Here is a 25,562-nt window from a genome sequence, read left to right as displayed (position 1 = left end):
CTAGGTTCATTTCTTTATCTCACCCTGTTAAGGCTTGTCATCTCATCTTGGCTTTTCATTTCCTCTAACCACCGGTGCGCTCAGCTTTACACAGGAAGTGTCAGGTCTGCCCTGCCCTGTCACTCTTTTTGCTCTCGGCCTCCTTTTCACATAAACAAAGTGTTTGCAGTATCACCCGCAGAGAGGAACTGTGGTTCACATCGAGGTTCTTCTCCTCTACAAGAAGTCATCCTCCCTGCCTGGCTCTTCTCAATTTTACAACAGCTTTTCTCAGATGATCCATTTGTCAACAGTTTGAAACTGAGCTACAACATGAGCCTACGGAGACTAAGTGAGTAGCGTGTGTGTGTGTGTGTGTGTGTGTGTGTGTGGTGTGTGTGTGTGTGTGTGTGTGTTTGCATCTGTGTGGAGAGAGGTTACCGTAAGTGGTTCAGTTAGATTTGACTGGTAGATTCTGTCCTCTTTCCATTTTGCAGTGTTTTAGTGACAGTGGTGACATGCAAAAAAAAAAAAAATCAACTTACTGCTAGGCTTACATCATAATAAATAAAGCCTGATTCAAATATTCTTTGTACACTTAAGTTAAATACCTTATTTACTGTATTTTAGTAGTGTATGCATACATGTTATATTAAAATACATGCATTTTTAAATGCGGTCCTTTTATGTTTTGCTCCTCAGTTTAGAGAAAGGGTAAAGTATATGGGCATTTCTGCACAAAGGCAAAGTTGTGGCAGCAAAATGCAAAGAAGAGGGAAAAAAGTCCCCTCAGTGCTTCTTGTAATTGGCACATATTCAGCCAAGCAGAAACAAAAGCACATCTATGTAAATATGATTCAATTCAGAGCTGCAGATTAATGCAAAGAAAGCCAAACAAGCGGAAAGCACATATAACATATTTTTATCCCCTTATAACAGATAAGATATAACAGATGCATTACTATTATTGTATCTCTAGGTGGAAATCGTATTATTTGGGTGGACAAGATTTGATAGGGCTGCTGTTGGGGTTCAGTTTCAGGAAGCTTCCGCAATTAAAGTGTCAAGTGTTTTGTAGGGTCTGTGACCTCAATGCCGGATGAAACTATAAATATAACTTCTTCAAAAGAGGGGAAATGAATGAACACTACTTAGAGGTTTTAGTTCTATTGCAGTCCAAATTACCTTACTATCCTCCTTCTCCTTCTTCTTCGGGCTGCTCCTGTTAGGGGCTCACCACAGTGGATCCATCTCACTCTATCCTGCATCTTGCATCCTTTTCTGTCACACCAGAAAACCACCTCCAGCTTTTCCTCCTGTCTTTTTATCAGTGCCACTGTCTTCAAACCATACATCATAACACTCACTGCCATCTTGAAAACCTTTCCTTTCACTCTTACTGCTATCCTTCAGTCACAAATCACCCCTGACACTCACCCACTCCACCCTGCCTGCACTCTCATCATCACCTCTTTTGTGCACTCCCCATTGCTTTGGATGATTGACTCCAGGTTTTTAAACTCATATACCTTCACTACCTCTATTCCTCACAACTTCACCTTTCCACTTGCCTCTGTCCTGCTTCCTCTTTTCTTCAGCGCATACCTCCATCTCTCTAGGCTCTCTTCTGCTTGCTCCCTACTCTCACTACAGATCACAGCCCCAGCTGTGAACATCACGGTCATCACCATTATCAGTCTTGTCGCTGTCCTATACCTCTGAAAATCTCACACCCATCTTGTCCTCAGTAACCAGATTTATACCTCTCTTGCAACTATTGCTACTAAAAAGAGCTTACATTGTTTTAAACAGTTACATCTCAGATGCCTGTTTGAATCCACTGAGGTATAGAATGAGCATGTTTCCACGGAGCATTAAAATTAAGGTAAAAATAAAAGGAAAGTGGATGGAAAAATAAGTGACCAAGTGACCAAGATCGAATCGTCCCCCTCTCAAGGTTTCAAATGGTTTGGCAGTCTAACCAACCTCACTTTTCGCCGCTCCACTGAGAAATCAGACTCCAAGTCCTCTAAGTCGAAGTCTGGAGCGGGAGCAGGATGTGCACAGGGAGATGATGATGATGGCTGCACAGTCCTAACTCCAGTTGTTGAGACGTCTGTGGATGACCTGGAGGCCATGCGTCCCCGCACAGCCAGTTATGTCCGCTCCAGTGAGAGCTATACACATGTGGGCACGCTGCCACGCCTTCTGAAGAGGAAGAGGGACAAGAGCAATAAAGGTAAAGTAGCAGAAGTTATGATCATCGCTGCGATCAGGCCACAACTTTAATAACAACAATATGCTTCATCCCTCACACTCTTGCCCCCAGGATGCCCCAGTAGCAGTAAGAAGGGTAAAGACAAGATCAGCAGAAGTCAAAGCCAGCGACCTGCGGGGGACCGGAGCTCTCTGAGACTCACGGGCGCCAAATCAAAAGAGGCTGAGGATGTAATTAAAGCTGACAGTGGGCCCAAAACCAAGCTTGAATGCGGAGGTGAAAGCAAAGCCACAAATGCTTCAAACATCACCTCTGGACCTGCATCTGCCTGTGAGGATGTATCGCCATCTGGTGGCTCCGGCGCAGAACTTCAGTCAGAGACTTGCGACAAGCAGGGCGTCACCGAGGCAGGTGCAGACTTGAACCCTGATACTGACAGCTCATCACCCCCACTTAGCCACGAGAATGATGAAACGCATGCAGATGATGGTTTACAGCCCGGGGCTGTTTCTGAACCCAAAGAGGAGTCCAGAGAGCCGGCAGAAGGAGCAGATACAGGAAACCAGCAGTCTGACGGCATCTACAGGTAACTTTTTTCTTTCTTTCAAGAAGTGTATGTGTATAAAATTGTATTTACATTTTTAATGCTTTTAACAGGTTTTTCTAATGTCTCTTTAATTCTATTTTTGAATAAAGGCTTTGCATGATTGCAGACTAATCTTTTTAAAGTAAATTATCTTAGAACTTCGAACTCCACGAGTCAAAATCAAATTTTGTAGTTCTTTGTTGATCTATCTGTAAGTGTATGTGTTTCGTAATCAAATCATGTCACAACACTGGGCCTGGTCATATTCGAGCGAAGAAAAACGGAACACATTACTGCGGTAATGGAGAAACTAATTAGGGCCACGCATCCATAACGATCGGGCTATGTTCTTTGAGAAAGCCAGAGGGCGCAGATTTGCGGGTTAAACTGCACGAATAAGTTGGATAATTCATTTTTGTGCGGACTTTGCTGTAGACTGGACTTGTGTGAAGCAATGCATATGAAGTGAAAAGGTAATAGGATTCATTACTTCTTTTTAAGGCAGCTTGTAGCATCGATTCTTTTTTATTGATTCAATTCTGCGGGGAAGCTGGTGAGGTGCTCCTGGTTTCTTGATTGATTTGGTCTGACGCACAAGAGATTTTTGTGAGTTTATTGCAAGCGTTTCATAATTTATCAACAAAGTCAGAAGCTGAAGAGTTTGAGGAAATGTACTGAAACCTCACCCAATTCCTCTTGGTTGAGAAGACTTTACTTTCTCGCAGCTTTCCCACGACGTGCCAAAAATTTCCTTGCTGCCGTGCGTGAGCGCGAAGTGCTTGTATCGTGTTAAAGTTGGATTTGCGATGTGTGTGTATGTGAGTGCGTGCGTGCGTGCGTGCGCGTTTGTAGGCTGCATTTACGCAGGCGTGCGGGGGCTCGTACGTGTGAGCGTGCAGCATCAGCCCATTAGTTCAGCCCAGGAACCGTGGGAAATACAGCTCTATAGTGTGCTCCAACTGCAATATGGGCACATCAAAGAGTTCTCTCTCCTGTGTCAGTTCAGCCCTAAATCACAGGTCTTTCCGTCGCTCAGCCTCACTGTCCATTTCCCTGCCATAATCTGTCCACAGTGCAGCGCTTCACTTGTATTTTCCAGCTTTTCTGGAAAACCCTTTCAACTGATTCTCAGACCGTTTCGGTGGTATTTTTGGTTTCTGGCGAGAATGAAATGTTGTCATCTAGTTTCTGGGATAATCTGAGAAGCTGGCAGATACAGGTTATTCTTTAGTGTCTCCCGTGGCACAAAGCGCAGGCTTTCAGCATCCGCTCCTTTTGTTCACTTGTGTTGTTATGGCTGCAGCAATTATAACCCTGTTTCTTGATAAATTCAGACCGTTAAAAATGCAAATAAAATTACAATGCAGTTTGAAAATCCTTTAAAACCTATATTTAATTCATAATAGTACAGACAGCATATCAGCTGTTGAAACTGTGGTTAATTTTTAAAAAATACAAATTTTGAATTTGATGGCAGCGTTACAGCACATCTTCTATCTAAGTGTTTAAAGAACTGAGGAGGCAAATGACTGCAGCTTTAAAAGATAGTAACAATAAATTAATTGAAAAAAAGTTATTAATCAGCAAGAAAAAACAAAGTACATTGCCCAATGTATCCTCCTCCACTATGGGGACAAGACTGCTGTAAGTGCTGCTTGTACAGAGGTAGAAAAAAGGAGAGGAGAACTACAATGAAAGTTTTAATGAAGTATAATATCAAGTAAGTGAGGAATAATGTTACATGCAGATTATCTGTGATGAATTCAAGAATTCCAGAAAGCCTTTTTGAGTTTTCTTTGCACTTTAATATCTTAGATCTTGGCTAATATCTATTTTCAGGGTGTATGTTGTGTTTGCAGCTCTCTCGTTTATTTTGCCTCATTCTTTCAGGAAAAGTGCTGCCGTTGTCTGATGTATAATTATGCATTAAAATATTCCAGAGTTATACAATCATTTTAAAAGAAAAATCAGAGTTAAAAGCACAGGAGCAGGCAAGGCAACATGGAGCTCCTCTACTGTGGGACCTATTAACATTCCCAAGCCCACTGCCATGATAGGGCCCTTTGATCTGACCTCTCTGTAGTCATGTGCAACACAGCTTTGCTCTGGGCCCTGTGAGACCTTTCATGCAATTGGAAGCTGTGCTGAGTGATCTTAAAACTGATCTGGGAGTGTAATTGCCCCTTTTGCTCACTCTCTCTCCATAACTACATGGTAGTACCCACATTGAGGCTCGCAGGACCGCAGCACAGCGGGGTTTTGACACATGATCGGGATCCATCGTAAGTGTGAAAGCGTGAGTTATGATGCCTCGGAGATTTAAGAGGCCGGCTCCATATTCAGCAACCTTAGATGCTCAGCGGGGTTTGTTATCTCTCTATTTTCCATGAAGCCCGACTGCAATAGTGTTTTACTCACTGGAGAAGCTGCTACAATCGTGGGAATACAGGCAGACTTTTTTTGTGTGTGCAAACATGTGCTGCACCTGTTAGAAGAGCAGATCAAACACAAAGGCACAACTGTGTGCATCAAAGGTTTACAGGCTCTCTCCTTGTCATTACAATCCCCAGCATTTTTTATCTTAATCTATCTTTTGCTTCTTTTCTCCTCTTATCTTTCTTTGTTTCCTCTCTTTTCAGCATCATGCAGCCAGCAGAGAGCCAGTCAGTATACGTTCAGGTAGGTTTGCTCTGTCCAGATGTGTCTTCTTCTTTGTGAATATATTGTTGGTTTTTTTGTACCTGCATGCATGTATTTTAATATTGCCCCACGGAAACATTTTTTCCCCCTCTGTGTGACTTTTCAGACATCCATGCCTTTGTCATTTGGACAACAAAAAACATCAATTTTCACCATTTTCCTTCCCATTATAATTATATAGTTTTCATTTTAATATATTTTTCTTTTGTTTTTGTCAGTAGAACACAAATCTACACACATTTAAGAGCCTGCACTCGAGCAGATATTAGTTGCAGTTTTCACCATGAATGAGCAGTTGAATTTCCTCTTCTCTCAAAGATGATTAAATTAGATTTTTTGTGAGTGCCCAGATGTAATTGTGGCAGATTATTAAACCTCAGTTTTCAACAGCTATGCTCATTTGAGCAGGCTTACTCTGCATTTAGCCTAATTCAGCCTGCCATTTAGCTAATTGAATTTAGAGTGAGGAAATGTGTGTCTGGGAGCCGGCACTCTGCGCTGCAGCCAGTAGGTGGGGCCGTCCGCTCAGGTTCTGAGCTCCTCAAAGCTCAGAAGATTGTGAGAAGCTGTTTCATGACCTTGGAGAAGGTAGTAAGGATTCATGCATTCTATAAAGACATATGAGAGACAGCTGAGATCAAAAGTGGGAAGTGAGAGTAAGAAGGTGGAGCTGAAAAGGAAGGTAGAAAGAAGAAAAAGAGAAGGAAAGAGTAATGTGAATTGTTGAGCCTTTGGGGTTTTTTTTTTTTTTTTTTTGGTTTGACATCAGAAGCAGGCAGTAAATGTGTTCTCCTATGACCTTGACCTGTGTTGCTTCTGTAAAACCAACATGTCCAACTTCCCCTAACAAATGAACCACAATTAAATCATGCCAAAATCAAAGCAAAACATTACTTCTTGCTATTGACAAACACTATCACTGTGTTGAATTTTCCTTCATTGTCCAATACATGAAATGCCAAATATTGATGGACACTTTCACATGTCTGCTCGAAACAAAATCCAAAGTGCATTTAATAAACTGAAAGTTGGAAAGAAGATGCTTTGACGGGCAGGCACAAATGAGTTTGTAGTCACTTGCTTTCTGAAACAAAGCCTCCAGTCTTTTTCTAGAAGGTTTTTTTTTTTTAATAAATTACATGTGAGTGGTTTAATTTTCATTTCAGGCTGTGTATTATGGCCAGAGAACTGTGCCTTGAAATAAACCCGGGTTTTATTGCATAAACTCTACAGCTACTGCTTAGAAAATGTTGCTGTTTATGACGTGGTCATATAAAACAAGGCGTGTCTCGTGAGCGTCTTATTCACACTGACACAGTTTTTTAAAAGTCTGGTATATGCTTCACTCATGCAAATATTTCCAATTTAAAACCCTCCCACGTTTTGTCACCCAAACTTGTTTCTTTCTCCCCGCCATCATCACCCGCTGTCCCACCCAATCCCTGAAAGCTGCCAGCAATCCCGCCATCTCCTTCCATTTCTCTGAAACATTTATGACAGCTGATGTTTAAATCAGGAGCTGGCCTCACTCTTCCGTGTTATAATGTGAGAGACCAAGCCGGTGACTAGCTCAGCGGGGATGTTTTCGCACGTGCACTCTCGCACACGTGTACGTTCGTTTGCACGCACAGACGCACACACACACACACACACACGCAAACAGGATCACACATAAAAGGAAAAGGAGTTAAAATGTAACAGAGAAAGGCAAACTAACCGATCTGATGTGAGAGAAAATAAGCAATCAGCGAGAAGAGCCCCGAAGCGTTCGAGACAAGCGCCTCATCTTTTTTGGTTTTATCATAAAATATCCATCATCATTTATTTTTTATGGGGACACGTGGCCGGTCAAGCAGTATCTATTGTTTTTGTTTTAGTGGAGTAATAAGCGGCTTTAAAATGGTTCATAGTTGCTGAATAAAGAGAGCATACAGTGTTATTAGGAAACTAATCCGAATGTGAGTTTGTTTTTGTGCCTATTAAGTGCACATGTGGTTACTTTCTTTATGAATGTGTGTCTTTATTTTTGCCTGCAACCCAGCCTTGCTTTGTCTCCTCTCCTGTTTTGTGGTTTGGTTGCACTTTGACAAGAGGGGGAGGTGAGGTGGTTCATATGAGGTTTATTAACATATGTTTGTCACGGGACTCCAAAAAAAAAAAAAAAAAAATCTGTGTGTGCACGTGTGAAGAGGCTCAGCTGTGTGTATGTGCCTTACTACATGTTTGATTATGCGAATGGTTTAAATTTCTAAAACCTGTGTGTGTCTTTGTGCTGTCTGATTAAATTAAGGCAGTGCCCTGTGGGGGCATGGGCAAGTGTGTGTGTGTGTGTGTGTGTGTGTGTGTGTGTGTGTGTGTGTGTGTGTGTGTGTGTGTGTGTGTGTGTTGTGTGTGTGTGTGTGTGTGTGAGAGACTATTACAGTAGATTGAATTAATGTGGCGCCTCTGCAAATGAGAGAGGGTGAAAACCATCAGGGCTGGTAACACACCCCTGAAAAGTGCTCATTTACTATTGCTTTTTGTAGCAGACAGAGTGTATGCTCATGCAGACCACTTCACTGTGTGCATTGAAAGGGTATCAGCATCACATGTTATTGCAAGAGGACATAAAACACACACACACACACACACACACACAGTTGCAATGGTGAATATAAATTATCATTTATATTAGTCCAAGAATGAAAAACAAGGGCTGGAAAGGAGCATAATAGGCCCACTTTAAGAGTCTTCCAATGCTACACCAATTTTCTATCAAAATTAGGAAACCATCTGCTCAGTTAGCCTCCAGATCAATGGCCATTTTTTTGTTTCTGCTGAAGTAGCGGGCCAAGATCCAAGACTTCCTGTTCTGTCCACTGGTTACTGTGTATAGTGCAGATGAAAACAGCTAAATCAGTCAGAAGGTAGCCAAAGACTGCATTTCAGGACATTGACTGTTAAATTACATGCAACCAAAACCTGCACAAGCTTGAAATGCCCACCTTTATTCTTCATCGCAGTCTGAACTCTCTTAGGCAGCTTTCTTCTAATTTCTTTAGGTAGTCTTCAGGAATAGTTCTCCAGGCTTCTTGAATTACATTCAAATTTCTTCTTTGGATGTTGGCTGCCTTTTGCTCCGATCTCTGTCAAGATGACTGCTTCAATAATTTTGAGATCCGGGCTGTGGGGGGGCCAATCCGAGACTGATAACGATAATGTTCCATTTCTATGCAGTTATGCTTTCACAATGCTTTTAGTGTAAATAATATAATTTTTTTCTTGCTTCAGAAACTGCAGCTTTCGAGTGTTGCAGAAAAAAAAATAACAGCTTGAGATTTACTACAGGGCTGATGTGTTCTCAGGTGTTTCTCTTATTTCATCCATCCTGTCTAAGGTCACCGTGAAGCACTGGTCTCGCTAGTATTACACAGTGCTTTCTTTGTTTCTAGTTGCTACAGCAACAAATTGTGTAAAGTTTAGCCATTTTAATGTGATTAAAGCAAGTGGGTTTTTAATAACACTATTTAACACTTAAAGGAATATTTTTCAAGGCTTTTGTGTGGATAGAGTCACAGCATTCCCAACAGACCTCTTTCTCTCTTTGTACCATTATTACAGGCTGTTTAAAGCAGGCTTTGAAACACATATCTGTGGTTCAATACGGATTAACCAGTTGGTGAACGCCGTCCAGCCTGTGAAACACACTGATGACAATCAGACACGCAGGCCATTAGCTGTACCCGGCTAACCCCCAGCGGAGCCTGGCCTTTGTTTTTAGACACACACACAAAGATGTGTTTTCACAAAAAATCTTGATCTACCCTCAGTAGATCTTTTCATTTCACACACATTCTCATAAAAAACATTTTCCTCCACCCCCCACCACCCCTTTCACACTAACACACTCACACGTTTGTATTGCTATCTTTGTGAGGGCGCTCAGTGTGAGGCATGAAAGTGAGGCCAAAAATCTCCATACTTTAACACAATGTCCTCAGTCTAATGGTCACAGCAGTGCTCATAAGTATAGTTGTGCAAGTACAAACACACACACACACACACACTCACACACACACACACACACACACACACACACACACACACACACACACACACACACACACACACACACACACACACACACACACACACACTTCATATCTCTGCGTGTCTCTCCATCACATGCACACATTCACACACACTTTCATTAGTGTGACGCTTGCAGGCACATGCAGGGATTCTCCATTGTGTTCCCTATCAGCCTGCGGGATGGGGCTCACTAATTAATATTTAACTGAAGACCGCCTCCAAGCAGGAGGGGAGATACAGCGATAGAGGACTCGCAGGAGGGGAAAGTGGAGGGATCATGGCCGTGGAAGAGAGGGGAAGGACAGAGGAGAGAATAGGCCAGGAAGGATCAGAGAGAATAGAAGCCTGGAAGTAGGAGGTTAGGCTATTGATCAGACAGATAAGAAGGCAGGAGAGATGAGGGGAGGAGTATGGTGATAAGAGCAGTTGGAGGAATGCTGGGTTTGACAGAGCCTCGAGAGAAGGAGTTGAATGATGCAGAAGCGCTGAAAAGAGAAAGGTTCAATGAATGGATGACAGTGAGCACAACAGAGATGAAACTGACAAGAAGTTGAAGAAAATGTAGGAAAGAGAGACATTTTCTGACAGAAGCACTTCTTGTCAATGCAGAATTATAAAGAGAGATAGATGGATTTAAGAGAAGCAGTAGCAGGAACAAAGTAAGGATGAAGCAAGGAGGAAAAAGAGGAGTCAGTTTAATGAAGTGTACATGACACTGAAGACTGTATTTAGTGTTTCCAGGCACAAAAGTGGACAAGGTTACAACCATTTTTTTTAACCTGTATCTGTGGTGCGTTCACTGTGATACATGAAAGCATTTGAAATGATTTAGAGGCTGCATGGGATGACCTAAAGTGCAGCATTTTATTAATAACTGTTTTAAAAAAGACTCCTGAATGATTTGCTTTGACTCGGGTTCAATATGTTTGGCTTGATGAATTATGGTCTGGATCTGATAGAATTTATTTATAGCTACGTTCAGATAAATTATGTTGGACTCAGTTGAATGTTGCTGTATAACTTCACTTAAGAGTCAGTGCATCAATAAATTTTGTTTCATTGTGGGCTAAACTCAAGACATGGTTCATTTTAGCTGAGAGGAGTAGGTAAAAGGAGAGCAAGTTCCTGATGCACCAGAATACCTAATATTGAGTGTCATATCATTGCGCAGAGCAGAGAAGATTTTTCTCTGTATCAGTGATGTTCAGAGAGCAGCGAGTGACTCAGTTGTGGTGAATCTGTTCCTTCGGGTTAATGCCGCAGCTCCCCGTTGCAGCATATGATATTTGTTTGACATCATTTAATTCATCTGAGGATGAAGTTTGATTTCTACAGAACATATTTTGCTTTAAAACAATGACAAAGTGCTTCTTTTTTATCAGGAACATTTCAAATGTGCAGATCAAATCCTTATTGAAAGGCAGCTACAGTTAGAGTAGCAAGCAGACTATCAAATATACACATTTAAGTATAAATATCAGTTTGTGGAGTGGCTATTAACTAAAGTCCAGACACCCTAATTTTGCTTTAATGATAAACTCAGCACTATAGTGTTTTTCGCAAAGTCTGCATACATCGCGTTGTTGAATGTTTTTTTTTTTTTTCTACATGTGGTGCAGCCGCCAGATGTAGCATGATGTATGTTATGATTGTTTTTGCCGTGGTATTACAGAGGATTGAGAGTAGAAAGGCACAGGGCCCCCCCTCTTATGAGATTATTTGTGTCCCCACTGTGTAATCTGTCTAATCCAGCACTGGATGGTTTGAGATTACACTAAGAGGAGACGCTGCAGTTAATGAATCCGTCCTGTGTCTTGTAGCTCCTTATCTTTTGGGCTCTTCGTCTCTGGCTGTGACCTACTAACATGCATTCAAGAGGCAGATTAGAAAGGTGATTACTGGTATCATCTGATTCTGTGCGTGTGTTTGTGTCAGTGGGGCCAAAGATGACCTCAGATGACAAAGTAAGAAGGAGTGTATTGCTTTCTCTCTCTCTCCTGCATCTGCCTCTTGCTTCCCTGCATTGGTGCGGACCTGACTAAATGCAGTGTCAGAATTTTGGATGCTGTCAAGGCTCTGGCAGTGTTGCCATGGTGAAGCGTCCTCAGTGATGTCACTCACTCGGGCCTCTGGAGACAGAACCCCACCCCTCCTGACATCTCCCTGCCGGTATGTGCGCGTGAGTTTATGTGTGTCTCTATGTGAAATGGGCCGGTGAAAATCACACCATGTTATCCTTGAAACACCTGCCTGTGTGTTTCAGCCTATAATGAGCTGTCTAGCTGCAGTCTGCATGGCTTTTTAGAGACACATCATTATATCCTGCAACACACACATTCTCTGCCGCTCTTTCTCACACACACACACACACACATGCACTGGAAGATAACATTTCTCTCAACATTATTTCACCACAGGAAGCAAAAGCACTGTGGAGGCTGCTATAGTAATGTATGGTGGCACGTCAAAATGTAGGTGGAATAAAAAGGTGCGAGTATGCGTTTAAGCATTTGTGGAGGGGGTGCAGTCTCACTGGGTGCCTTTCATGGCAAAAGAAAGGTTAGATTCCTTTGGGAGGCTGCACACGTACTCTTCCCACTCTCCTTCTACCCTCATCTTCTTCATTCATCATCTCATCTTTTAATTATCTTTTCTTTCTCTCCTCCCATCTTTTCCTCACTTTCTCCTTGTTTCACTCCCCCTGTCATCTCCTCTATCCCCCCCCCACCCCGTACCCCGTCAGCATTGTCTCAGCCCTGAAGCGGGGGTCATCAGGAGGGTGGGTGGGGTTTCTGCCTTCAATACGACAGCACTCTTCTCTGCTTGTGCCTGCTAGCATTCAGCACCCCCCCCCCCCACACACACACACACACACACACACACCCTACCTCCCTCCTTCCATCCAACCCTCCCACCCTCTCTCCCACTGGTCCACCCTCCCCCCACCCACACTCCTTTCATCAGCAAGCAATGAGGTAATCCCTAGCAGCCGCGTGAAGTGCAGCAAGTGCAGTGAGAGGGAGAGAAGCGAGAGCAGAAGCGAGAGAAGCCGGTGCAAGGCAGAAGCAGCGAAGATGTCAGGAGCTGTAATATCACTGGCTGTTATCAGTACCAGCTGTTAGCGGCTCGCTTGTAGGTAATAGCTGATGTTGTCACAGGCAGCTGCATGCAAGCTGTAGCTTTGTTTTTTGGGGGGGCTTTATTTTAGCGGTTTTAGCTTGTAGCCTGGTTTTTGTAGTGGTGGCACTATGTTGAGTGGCTGTTAGCCAGACACAGAGAGAGAGAGAGAGACCAGGCAGGGGTGGGACAGACTGTTTAACCCAGGGGCTGGTGTTTAGATTGGAGACCCTGGGTGGGGTAGAGAGAGTGAGAGAAAGAGAAAAAGACAGAAGAGGGAGAGGTGAAGTAGCAGAAGAAGAAGAAGGGGAAAAAAAAAGAGTGAGGGTTCTGAGAGAAGGTAGCAGAGAAGGTGTGTGCCCACCATGACGGAGAGGTGTAGTCTGTGGAGTGCCCTCTCGGCTGCAGCATGCTGCTTCTACCGGGGATCCTTCATGCAGGTGCAGGTGAGTGGGCATTCGTGTGTGTGTGTTTGTGTGTTTTTACTGTGTAATATGTCATTACTCAGCAAATGTGCTCTGATTTCATATACTACTCAAGTTTCCTTATATTTGCTGCATTTGTGTGTGTGTGTGTGTGTGTGTAGGTTTGTGCTTGTGTGTATTTGTGGGAGGTGTGCTCACTGCTGGCTCCTCTTCTGTCCCGGCAGCTGGTAATGTCAGCCTGTAGTTGGCAGACTGATGATATCATAGACTTTGTACAGTACTTGGGTGTCAGATAGACTGTGTGAAAACACTGCGCCGCGTGAGGTAGAGGGACGTGGTGAGGGAGGAGAAGGGTTTGTGTGCAGCTTTTGAGAAAGAAAGCATGGGAATATGTGTTTGCAGTTTGTGTGCTTGTGTAGGAGAGGGAGAGAAAGTGTGTGTGGTACAGTATTCTACGGTATCAGTTGTACTTTGGTCTAATTTAGTCTTGATGCTTGAAACCCAATATCTGACCTTATTCCTGGACAAAAATGACACCAACAGTATATTTGTGTGTGTGTGTGTGTGTGTGTGTGTGTGTCTGTGTGTACTTGCATTAGTGATGCTTGATATCTGATACTCATTGGCAAAAAGCTTGTGGTTACAAAATGTCAACGTTTTAGAGGACAGTAAACTAGGGTTTATTTTAGAGGGGCAGTGATGCTTATTTGGATTTTATCTACTAGGGTAAAGATGTTCAGAGTGGGAATAGCAAGAAGTAATGACAGGAGCAGCAGAAGAAGAAAATAACAACAATGGATGAGATAATAGGAAATAGTAGACTGTGGGGAACCAAACTATGTTATTGCCTGGAGTTATGATTCCGTGCTGGACTGAAGTGGTAGGTCTCTTCTCTTCTCTTCTCTTCTCTTCTCTTCTCTTCTCTTCTCTTCTCTTCTCTTCTCTTCTCTTCTCTTCTCTTCTCTTCTCTTCTCTCTCTCTCTCTCCTCTCTTCTCTTCTCTTCTCTTCTCTTCTCTTCTCTTCTCTTCTCCACACATTTTTTTGCAGCCAACTGTGCTGTTATAATTATGTCTTTACTATGAACAGGAAAGACACAGTCGTGTTTACAACATGCTGCGATTAAGCAGAGTAATCCTCATGTTAAGTGTTGACTTGTCCCACCTTGTCTCTGGCAGCAGGACATTTTGTCAGTGTCACAGCTAGCTGAGACAGTCTTCATCCTGGATTACTTGGTTGTTGTTTTTTATGTATTTAATACAAATGTTTGTCTTAGAGAGAGAAAGAGAGATTCTTGGCTTTTTCCCTTCTAGTTTTTTTTTTTTTTTTAGGAGGCATCTGCTTTTGTTTAGAGTGAAGTGATTCAGAGCTCAGAGTAATGAAGTTATTTTAATTAAATCTGTCATGGGGTTCCTGTGTAATGGTGGTTCTGCTGGGGCTAAGTGTGTGTGAGTGGGGGGTAAATTAATTAGCAGTCGTTGAATAGCTAGAGTTAAGTGGGAGCTTTTCTAATGTAAAAACCCAACGACTAATTCTCACCAACTTGAGTTTGTTTACAAACACTGGGATTTTGTCTATAGGCTGATATTGATTCACCGATCCATTCCAATTAAACATAGACTGTCAAACACAGTACTGTGTGTCACATAATCCAAACTGTGTGCGACAGAGAGCTCAGGGCTACAGTCGTTACCTGTGCCCTTCAATACCACCCTGCTTCTTTTGCTTTGCCTCCAGGAGGTATTCAGTTCTTAGAATATTTACACTCGTTATACCTTTTGTGTTAGACTCTTGCAACTGGTGAGCTTCCATTATCAAGAAAAAAAAAAAAAGATAGTTTCACTGGTGTGTGAAACCATTAGAGGACCCACTAATGTTGCAATCTCTCTTCTCTCGGCTGAAGAGCGCTCCTTGAAGAAAGTAAAGTTCACTGCTGTTATGTCATTTATGATATGTTTAGGTAAGAATTGTTTTTTCAGATACTTATCTTTACAATGTAATTACAGTGTAACTAGCAATATTAAAACTGTTATGTTGCACTTTTTATTTACAAAATGATTTTTTATACATTGATGTCAAGGAAAGACAGACATAAAAATGTGTATTTATATATCAAAACAAATAGTTAGCATAGCATTTTCCATTACGAAAAATATGTATTTTCTTGTATATTCTGAGCGTGCTGTGAGAGTACTTGTGTGTATCTCAGCCATCATTAATAAACGCAGGCTGTTTTTCCTGTGTGTGTTTGCTGGCTGTTGCTTCATGAGTGCTCATTAGTAGTGACAAACAACAGAATGAAAAACTGCTTCCTCTGCGGAAAATTGAGAGTATTATATTTTCTTGCAAGCCCAACGTAAACACAGATATACAGTAGTAAACCAGAAAACTCACAAATGAGATGAAGAAGGATGCCAGAATACATTTACATTTGTCAAAATATACTGCTCAAAAAATTAAAGGGCTACTTTTTAATCAGAGTATAGCATCAAGTCAGTTAAACTTCTGGGATATTGATCTGGTCATTTAAGTAGTGGAGGGGGGTGTTGATCAGTTTCAGTTTCAGCTGCTTTGGTGTTGATGAAATTAACAACAGGGGCAACAATGAGACAACCTCCAAAACAGGAATGGTTTCAAAGGTGGAAGCCACTGAAATTTTTCCCTCCTCATCTTTTCTGACTATTTTTTCACTAGTTTTGCATTTGGGTAGGGTCAGTGTCACTACTGGGAACATGAGGCAATATCTGGACCCTACAGAGGTTGCACAGGTAGACCAACTCCTCCAGGATGGCACGTCAATATGTGGCATTGCCAGAAAGTTTGCTGTGCCTCCCAGCACAGTCTCAAGAGCATGGAGGAGATTCCAGGAGACAGACAATTACTATAGGAGAGCTGCACAAGGCCATAGAAGGTCCTTAACCCATCAGCGGCACTGGTATCTGCTCCTTTGTGCAAGGAGGAACAGGGTGAGCACTACCAGAGTGCTGGCTGGTGCAGTAGGTCCTGGCTTCCTTCTGGTGTATGTACAACAATGCCCAGGCTCATGTGGCAGGCAGTTCCTAGATGTAGGAATTGATACCATTAACTGACCCCTACATAAATCCAATAGAAAGTTCATCTGATGCTGCCAGGTTGCACCTCAGATTGTCCAGGAACTCAGTGATGCCCTAGTCCAGATCTGGGTGGAGATCCCCCAGGACACCATACATTGTCTCATTAGCAGCATGCCCCAAAGTTGTCAGGCATGAATACAAGCACATGGGGGCCATACACACTACTGAGTACCATTTTGAGTTTCTGCAATTACATTTTGGCAAAATGAATGGACTGAATTTTTTTTTTTTTTGCAAGTAATTGCAGTGACCAGCTGGTTGCCCAGAAGTCTAGCTGACCACTTTCAAACTTTCAGTTGCAATGTGACTGCACAACCAAGGCAACCTGTCTCCAAAGAATCATAATCCAACTCAGACTGGCAATCAGTCTCAGGCAGATTGCCAACAATGTACAATCCGTGTGACTCAATCTGTACTAGGGAGGACAACTTGCACCTCTTTGCACTAGAAGATTTGACTCAGGTAGTCGCAAACTGGTTACATTTGGGTTTTATTTCTGTATTAAAGTAAGGCTGTTGTCATTTTGCAGTTAAATTGCCATCCTGCAGCAATTATGTCACTATTTATGGAGGAATTTCTGAATTTCCATTTTAAATTTACGAGGTTCTGGATGGACTCTGGATGTAGGTAGTTAATTTCTGTTTAATGTCAGTTTCTGTGTTTGTAGATGGCAACAGATTTGCAACAGACAGCAAGAGAATTGCAATTTTTGATGATTTATCACACTTAATCATCATATTGTTACAAACAGATTGCATATGATTACCAACTTGACCTCATTCGACTGCAAAGTGAAACTATCACTGTCTTGACTTTGAGGGTGGCGACTGACTGAGTGGTTACAGATGTGGTCTCTGTCTTTGGAGTAACCATTTCAAAAGCAACAAGATCACAAAGTCATTGCACACAGTTACACTAATTTTGGTCGTGCCAGAATCTCCAAACACTGTTTATGACAGGAGCATAACCACTGCACTGGATTCAGGAGAAATGTGCAGATGTAAACACAAGTGTGAGTCTGACAGAACTTTATGGAAAGTTTACTGTTAATTCCAAGTTTTAAAACCATAATTGCAGCCAAAAGGGTCATATACTATAATAATCTCTCAGAGTAATTTATGAATTAATTAATAGCAGTACATTGCTATGTGGCTGTTAACGCAGTGACAGTGTTCTCTGACCTCAGCTCATCAGCTGTATCAGTGAAGGGAGATTACACTTGATCCCCTGGTCTAGACTGCAGTATGGTAACCACAAACACACACACATTCACACACAGACATGCAGCTTAACCATTGTGTATGCATTATGCCCAGTGCTTCCAGCACGTCTCTGGAACTGGGACAATATAACTACCCGCTGGTCTCCCGCAGTGGTATGAGCCCCTAGAAAGACACACACACACACACACACACACACACACACACACACACACACACACACACACACACGAAGAAAAACTTAAATTCATAAACAGATGCACGGACATGAAAATACACAAAATGATCTTTTCCTCTCCTTTGATTGTTTTTAAAGTTAATCCTTTCTGTCTACCAGCCACTTTCCCTCTCTTCCTCCCCCTCATTCCACCAATTGTATCTCTCCCACTCGCCGCTATAGCCTCACTCCCTGATGACCTGACAGCATGTGGCAGCCATCGTGCCAGCCAGCAGCCGTTTTCTCTGTCCTTTAGCGTTCCTGCAGCCTCACTGTATCTGGAACATTGCTGTCGACCTCCAGCCTTGCAGCATGCCGCCTCTCTGCCGTGCAGTCCCATGGCAAAGAGAACCAGTTTTCAGCAAACTGATACTCATTGATTCAGTACTTTGTGGTATTCTTGCTACTGAATAATATTAGGCTAGAATAAGATAATGAAATATGAATATTAGGCAGTTTGTTTACTTTTGTATTGATTCTTACTGAAAAAAAAAAAGATTCTTAAAGAACTGCTTTTTATATAGACTCTGTCCCAAAGGTTGTCGTTTCCTGTTTCAAAAATCCCACCATTAACTTTGAGTTTAGATTAGATTAATAAAAGTAATTGTGTTAGCCAAACTTTTTTTTTTTTAGACTATAAGAATATCATCAGGGTGTGGGAATTAACAGATTCTTACCTGGGTTTTAAAGTATTGATTTGTCAAACTAATTTAGCACAGAAGCAATGTGAAACAACAGAAACTATTGATTCTGGTCATATATTAAAAAAAAAAAGTATATTTATTATCTTCTGAAGATGGATTTTTCAAGAAAGCCTGCTACAAATAGAACTTACATATTAAACTGGGGACTTTTATTGCACCAATGCCCCATCTGTACGTCTTGTCCATGTATTATCTACATTCCCAGAAGGATCTCACAATTTAATAACTGAAATTGAACCTAGTAGCACTGGCGTAGTGTACTTTCTAAGTCCCCTATATGATGTTGATATCTCTACACGGTCTCTCCTTTGACTTTATTTGTGCAAAAGTAACAAAAATGTCATCTCCTCCTGCGCGTCACATGACAGATGACATAGTGTTAAATTGGTAGGAAGCACTTGGTTGGTTTTGGTCCACTCACTCTGTCAGAGCAGGTTTACCAGCAATCATTTTCTGAGTCAGATCCCCAGGGGGTCCTCGGGGTTTTGTATTAGCTTTACCCATCACCCCAGTCCCTGTCTAGTCACTGCTAAGCTAGCTGTAAAAGATACGGCCCTGTTAATGCCTTTATGTGTGTGTGTGTGTGTGTGATTCTGTATGTGAGTGTGTGTGTATCTTTCCAAACCAGAAAGGGAGCCCAAACCAATTGGTATGTTTTAGTATTGAAATATTCACCATGTAATCCCCTCTTCTCCACTCATCCTATCTCTCTCTCCCTCTCGCCCTCCTCCCCAAAGCTTTTCACCACAAATCCTCTTTTGGCGTGCCTGCCTGTCACACCCTGCAGGCTCATAGTGTGAAGGGCAGCTGTGCATGTGTGTGTGTGTGTGTGTGTGTGTGTGTGTGTGTGTGTGTGTGTGTGTGTGTGTGTGTGTGTGTGTGTGTGTGTGTGTGTGTGTGTGTGTGTGCGTGTGCTTAAATTGCCTTGTTTCAGAGCCCATATCCTCATTAGAGCACTGTGATGTTTTTGGCACTAATGAGGAGCAAGACTGCCTGCGTGTGTGTCTGTATGTGTCAGCTACGTACGTGCGTTTCATTTCCGCATGACTATGTGTGTCTGCGAGCCTGCAGTAGTTACTGGTTCATAGTGGAGATGATGAAACAATATTGTTTGGTCATTAGCTGGGGAGAAGGCTTAGTTTAAGTCAGCGTAATTGATCAACAGTTATTTAGATCAGTTAGCTCTATAAAAAGAGACTGTGTAACAAAATGGGTGAGTGTGTCCAAATTTTTGTCTGGTACCGTACACGGTCTCTGACATGAAATTAAATGCTTTGGATGCATCTGATCTCCTCACAGGTTTTGTAAAGTCACCATCACAATACCTCTGCCTTTGCTTCTTAAACAGGAAAGTCTCAATTTAGCACGACTGCTCAGTTGTTTGTTGGGAAGGCATGAATATAGGTTTAAAGATGCTTACAGTAAGTGAAGGAATTGCTTCACTCTCAACAATGATTGCACAATTAAATTGGGTAGAAAGGGCTTCACTCTGCGGGAGAACTGTTGAAAAATTCGAGGAACAACCGGAAATCCGCTTTGAGAAACTTATTCCAGTTTACATACCTGAACATTTAGTTTGAGCTGCATTAAGGACACCAGTACACATGTGCCGTGAGTCTGGGTGGTGACCGCAGAGAAAGTGTTAACCAATCAGCTTATACAAATGTGTTATCAGTGATTCCCCCTGAATGCACCTCAAGCGTTTTATGACCAGATTTCTATTAACTTTGTCCTTAGCCCTCTACTGCATCAGCTTTCTTCAGAGTGAAATCTGGAACTCTTTGTCCAACCAGCTGACTTGTAACTAATCTGACTGTCTGGCTGGTCGGACCTTTGATGCATTTCATTTCCTTGTCCATTTCCTGTCTATTCCTCCTCTGTACCAATCCAATAAAGGCAAAAAAAAAGAAAAAAATCCATAAAACAAAAAGCAAAAACCTGCAGCCCCTAACCAGCACTTAATTATGCTGTAACTCAACTTTCAGCAAGCCAAAGCCAAACAGAAGACTTAATGCATTTGTGTTTAAAGCCTCTTACTGTGAAACAGATTTGGAAAGTGTTGAGTTTGCTTTAACAGCACGAGTCCACAAGTATTTAATTTCTTCAGCGGTGATTTGTCCTTCTGATACATTGTGCTCAAGCAACCCTTAAATCTTCATTTTGGCTTAGGACGTCAGATAAAGAACAGAGAGTTAAGTGGTTTTTCAGCTCCAGGTCACTGTTAGGCCGGTTACTCTAAAAGATAAAACAAGTGCTTTCATTTCTAAAGGGATGAAATGTGGATTTACATATGCATTGACATGTGGTTCATTGAGCATCTTATCTAATACTTGTTAACTGTTTACAAGGTTAATTGTACAAATTGAATGCAATCAGTCTCAGACCTAAAGGCACTCACATGAAGGCATTAGTGAAAGAGTTCCACAAGTAGTATAATATAAATAAATATAACCAGTGGTGTGTGTGCTTGCGTGCGTGTGTGTGTGTGTGCAGAATGCATACTGTCTAATAGAAATTGTGTCTTCGGGAACTCTATGGTTATGCAAACTCAAGTTTATAACATGCCCACTGTTTAAACAAGGAGAAATGCAAAAAGGAAATGGTCTCTTCATATCATGACTTGTAGCTGCGGGCCAGGATCATAGAGCTTTCTAGCTCAGTGCTGCACGTAATCATCTGCTCTCCTGACATGATAGAGGAAAGCTTTAAACTAGAATAACATAAGAACATAAACCTGCCGTAAATGCTCCTGTGCATTCAATTACACTCTGGGCTCTTTAAACAGACACTGATGGAGAAGAGATTATTCTAAAGAATACCTGGCTGCATGTAAGATTAAAGTGCCCTTCGGCTCATTATTATAAGTTTCTTCTTCTCTTTAGACATATACGGTGAAGGATTTAAGGTAATAAGCATATTTGCACTGAAGTTTTCACATCTTTTAGTGTCTTTGCCTCTACAGATTTTGCAGTCACTGGCTGTTTTACTTAATTCTGCTTTTTCAGATGTTTGAGTCTGCAGACATTAGCAACCACAGACTGTATATAAAAGATGGGCGCAATAGCAAAAACTCAGGTATGAGAGGTTTTCAGGGAGGCCATGAACACAGGCTTTCTATTGGCCTCAATGAGATGCTGACTAACTGTCCAGGGCTTGGCTCAGGTCATTGCCAGACCCAGAGGAGAACTGCTGATCCAGACTTTGGATACTAAGATGCTAAAGGCTCAGGGCATTATTAGGCTGGCCTGGATGACATGCCTTTTTAATGTCATGTGTTTGGGGACAGTACCTGTGGAGCAGACAGGGTTGGTGGTTCTCGTCTTCAAAAAGGGGGACCGGAGGGTGTGTGAGAGGGTAGATCTAGAAAGTTTTCAGATGTCGCTTAGGGTTAGCTAGCAAGTTTGGTAAACAGAATACATCTGTAGTTCAATGTGATATTAAATTGGCTTTAACTTTAGCTTTCAAAAAACAGGGTGAAACAGAATATACTGAACAGCTGACTCCTTAAGAGTGTCTTCTAGTACAGCTGAACATTGTTTTGGTTTTGATACTCACACACTGGCTTTTTTAGCCGCCGAGGTTGCTGCTTGCTCACAAGGTTTCAAATGTTGAAGGATGATTATATTAACAGAGGAATGGGTGCTAAAAAGTATAGACACGCCTTTAAATGAAGAGAAATGATCTTATTGGGAAAACCTTCTGACTGTGAACATAAAAGATTAATTACAGACCGAACTGTAGGTTGATTGCATTGCCCATTAGCTGAGTTTATGCATTGCAGCCACTTTGTTCGCCACTGATTGATAATAACACACTGTTCTCTCAGTCTCTCTCAGTCCTCACTTCTTCATTCGTTCACAAGTTCTAATGTTGAGTGTTAAGATGATTGATGCAAACTGTCTGTTGGTGTTACAAGCAAACTTTTAGAACTGACATGGAGTGCTGAACACTTTGTGTGTAAATCAGTCGTCTGAAGTCCCTCCACCAGCCTCTCGCTGAGGAAATCACACATGCCTGTAGATCCGCGCATACACACGCCAAGCTCACAGATGCTGGGAAAGACACAGCTGAGAGGGAGTGTGGCATAGTGAAGGGATTTAGGGCAGGAGGTTGCCAATTGTTTGCTTGCTTCATCTTTGACCTCTTCTGACCTCGGAGAATGCAGAGGCTATTGGATCTCAGGCTGCTGCAGCTTTAAAGACTCAGTTCTAAATGAAACAAATAGCCGTTCTAGCATGGGGAGTTGTGCTCGCATGCTTTAATGTCCATTGTTTGTTACAAAAAGTAGGGCCTTCTGGTTTGAACTGATACACAAAGAGTGCAGTCTGGACGATAGCACCTTCCCAGACACTGAGGTCAAGCTGATAACCGTGAGAGAGTTCATCTGGTGAATGATTAAATATGACCATAAAATCAGAATAAAGACATTTTGTTATTAAAAAGAATGTCCTTTGGGGGATTTTCTTTTATATTTAAGTCTCTATGTGTCCAATCCAAAGAACAGATCAGACATGAAGGAGATGGTCCAACTCAAAGGTTTTTGTTTCACACACACACACACACACACACACACACACACACACACACACACACACACACACACACACACACACACACACACACACACACACACACACACACGTTTTCCACAATAATGTCAGGTATGTAAATCAATGTTTGGGTAACATTTCTAGCATATTAACCTGCCCTATTCTAAAGTTTAATTTTCAAATTATTCATTTACTGATTTAAGCTAAACGTTCAGTGCAAACACATTTTCTCTGGGAGATTTTTTTTTTTTTTCTTTCGATGAAGGTCTTCCAGCTCCCCGTGCCGTTGTAGCATTTTGCTCTAATTCCTAATAAATCCCACTGGGTAACGTGTGTTTGAGTTACAGAAGGGCCTGGACCTCTGCGGAGACTTTAATGCATCATTTTCCTTTATGAAAAGACCCGAGGCCATTAAAGCGTCTCTGGGTGATTTGCAGAGAGCAGCTGAGAATGCCGGTGGATGAGTGCCTTATCGCTCTCTACCCCACACGCACAGGAACAGATAGTCAGTCATGTATGTGTACATGCCTAAACATGCATGCCTAGATTTAGAGATTATGGCTGGGTAGGGCTTTTTTTTTAATTAAATCACTGAATTTTTTCAGTATTGTCTCCTCAAATGAACAATCAATTGCTTCAGCACTACTTTCTTTTTAGTTACTAATGAAGCAGACTGGGGTGTTAATGTGAATCAGATACAGATCCTGATTAGAGATAGAACAGATTTCATGGACAGACATTTTATAGCTTTTTGAACATAATTAAATTTGAAATTAGACAGATCAGAGTAACACTCCTGCCAGTAAAATTGAATTAATGCAGCGTGGGCACACAGATCACGTGCTGGAACATCTGTATCGTAGGCATACGCATAATGACTGGATTTTAGTAAAGGTGATTAGTTTAAGCAGAGAGACAGATGAAGAGACTGTGTTGATATAGCTGTAGATAGCACTTATTATGTTTCCTGAACGCAATAAGGAAGTAATAGAAGTGTCCAGATATAAGAGAGTAATGGACATGGCACAGGCAAATAACGTCCTCCAGCAAGGCAATTATTTTCTGTATCAGGACATCTTAGAAGTGTGTTATTGTGCTTGGTTAAGTGGCTTTTAGTGTGTATGGTATCAGTAATGTGCATGTTGGACTTATTCATTTACATCTACAGCATAGGAAAATTAAGCCTGGCTTGCATCTTTTGTTCACACGTGAAGTCTTGGCAGAAATTCCCAATTACACTGGCAATTACAAGCCCATGGGTGACATCATTCTCTATAAAGGGGGTATCGGGGCGAGGAATGGAAGGTGTAGGCGGTACGGAAACGTAGGAAGGAGAGAGAGGGAAAGAGACGACGAGCAGCACGTTGTAACAGGATACAACAGGCTAATGTCTCATGAGCATTTCTTGGAGGATGTGTTCTAGAGTTTCTCACGGGAGTGTTTAAACACAAGACGCTCGCACACGCACACAAGCACTCTTCCACACGCTTGAAGAGAGTCCCTTTCTGTTTCCTGATTATTGTTTTGTTTTTGATTTTTCTTTTTTTGTTCCCTGAAAGCAGCTGCGGAGGCAAGGCTGCTCTCAAAGGGTGTGCATGTGCAAGCATCAATGAAAAGTGGTGTTAGAGTGCGTGTCCATGTGTGTGCATTTTTATTGCAGAGTGAGAGTCCCAGCTAGCAGTAAAAGCTCCATCTGCATCACCATGACAACAGCCCGGTAACAACAGGGAGACAACACCCATCTCAACCCTCCCAACCCCCCATCAGCTGTGTGTGTGTGTGTGTGTGTGCGTGTGTGTGTGTGTGTGTGTGTGTGTGTGTGTGTGAGTGCATGCTTGATTACATGCATTTTTGATTGTGTGCATTGTAGTGAAATTTCAGTGTGTGTGTGTGTGTCAGAGAAAGCTTCCATTAGGGAGCGTCCCAGCAGGTAATGTCTGTCTCAGAATGATGGACACAGCCCTAATAGCTCGGCCTCTGTGCCTGAGTGGGGAGTGGTCACGCCCACACACACACACACACACACACATACACACACACACACACACACATTTGTTTGCTGCCTTTGGATGAATAGAACTGATACCTCAGCAGTGTTCTCCTACTGTCTGCTTCAGTCAGCCAATTGTACAGCTTGCTGCTCAACCTACAGGAAACAATGACATCATTGCTGGCCAATGGCATCGCAGCTCTAGGGCGTGCTGCTTCTTTCTGCTGGTCTGCTTGGCCATGGGTGACAAGTGTGTGAGTGTTTATGTGGTTTTAAAAGGGAGTTAAAACTGACTGACATGCATCTGCAGTCTGCCTGTGTGATCAAACATTTTTCTTTTTTCCCTCTGATTTCTTTCTCTCTATAAAATATTTCTTTCTCTTTTCATCTAATTAAAATTTTTTCAGTTATCCTATTTTCCTCTTTTCCTTCTTCCCTGTCTTTCCTTTTCATTTTCTTTACCCTCTCACACATCTTTTGATGTCTGCCTTCTAAAGTTTGATCATCAGCTACATCATCAACTCTTTCTGTGTGTTTGTGTGTCAAGTTACAAGGCCAGCCACTAGGTGACTTGGCATTACTGTGACTTGGAAAAATTTATGTGTGTGCATATTGATGCTGTAAAGAGAAGGATGCCACAATGACAAAGCTTCAGATAAGCAGGATTCTGTCTG

General features: G+C 42.1%; 2 protein-coding genes across 3 annotated transcripts in view; both read left to right on the top strand.

The window, feature by feature from the left end:
• The first annotated feature begins 204 nt into the window (after positions 1-204).
• Positions 205-2,787, top strand: LOC115789728 (uncharacterized). Its single transcript, XM_030743240.1, has 3 exons — positions 205-331; positions 1,937-2,218; positions 2,309-2,787. Exons 1-3 carry the CDS (start codon positions 313-315, stop codon positions 2,785-2,787), a joined length of 780 nt encoding a protein of 259 aa, XP_030599100.1. The 5' UTR covers positions 205-312.
• Positions 2,788-12,593: 9,806 nt separating this feature from the next.
• LOC115789801 (SH2 domain-containing protein 3C-like) overlaps positions 12,594-25,562 on the top strand; it is a 40,349-nt gene continuing 27,380 nt past the window's right edge. For both annotated transcript variants that reach the window (XM_030743324.1, XM_030743323.1), the window contains exon 1: positions 12,594-13,117. In XM_030743324.1, the coding sequence (XP_030599184.1) occupies positions 13,037-13,117 (81 nt within the window). In that variant the 5' untranslated portion in view covers positions 12,594-13,036. The remainder of the gene's footprint in view (positions 13,118-25,562) is intronic.

The sequence above is a fragment of the Archocentrus centrarchus genome, chromosome 12 (genome assembly GCF_007364275.1).
Source record: "Archocentrus centrarchus isolate MPI-CPG fArcCen1 chromosome 12, fArcCen1, whole genome shotgun sequence".
In the NCBI taxonomy this organism is placed as follows: Eukaryota; Metazoa; Chordata; class Actinopteri; order Cichliformes; family Cichlidae; genus Archocentrus; species Archocentrus centrarchus.
The sequence above is the reverse complement of the archived record's forward strand: the minus strand, read 5'-3'. Positions and strand labels throughout refer to the sequence as shown.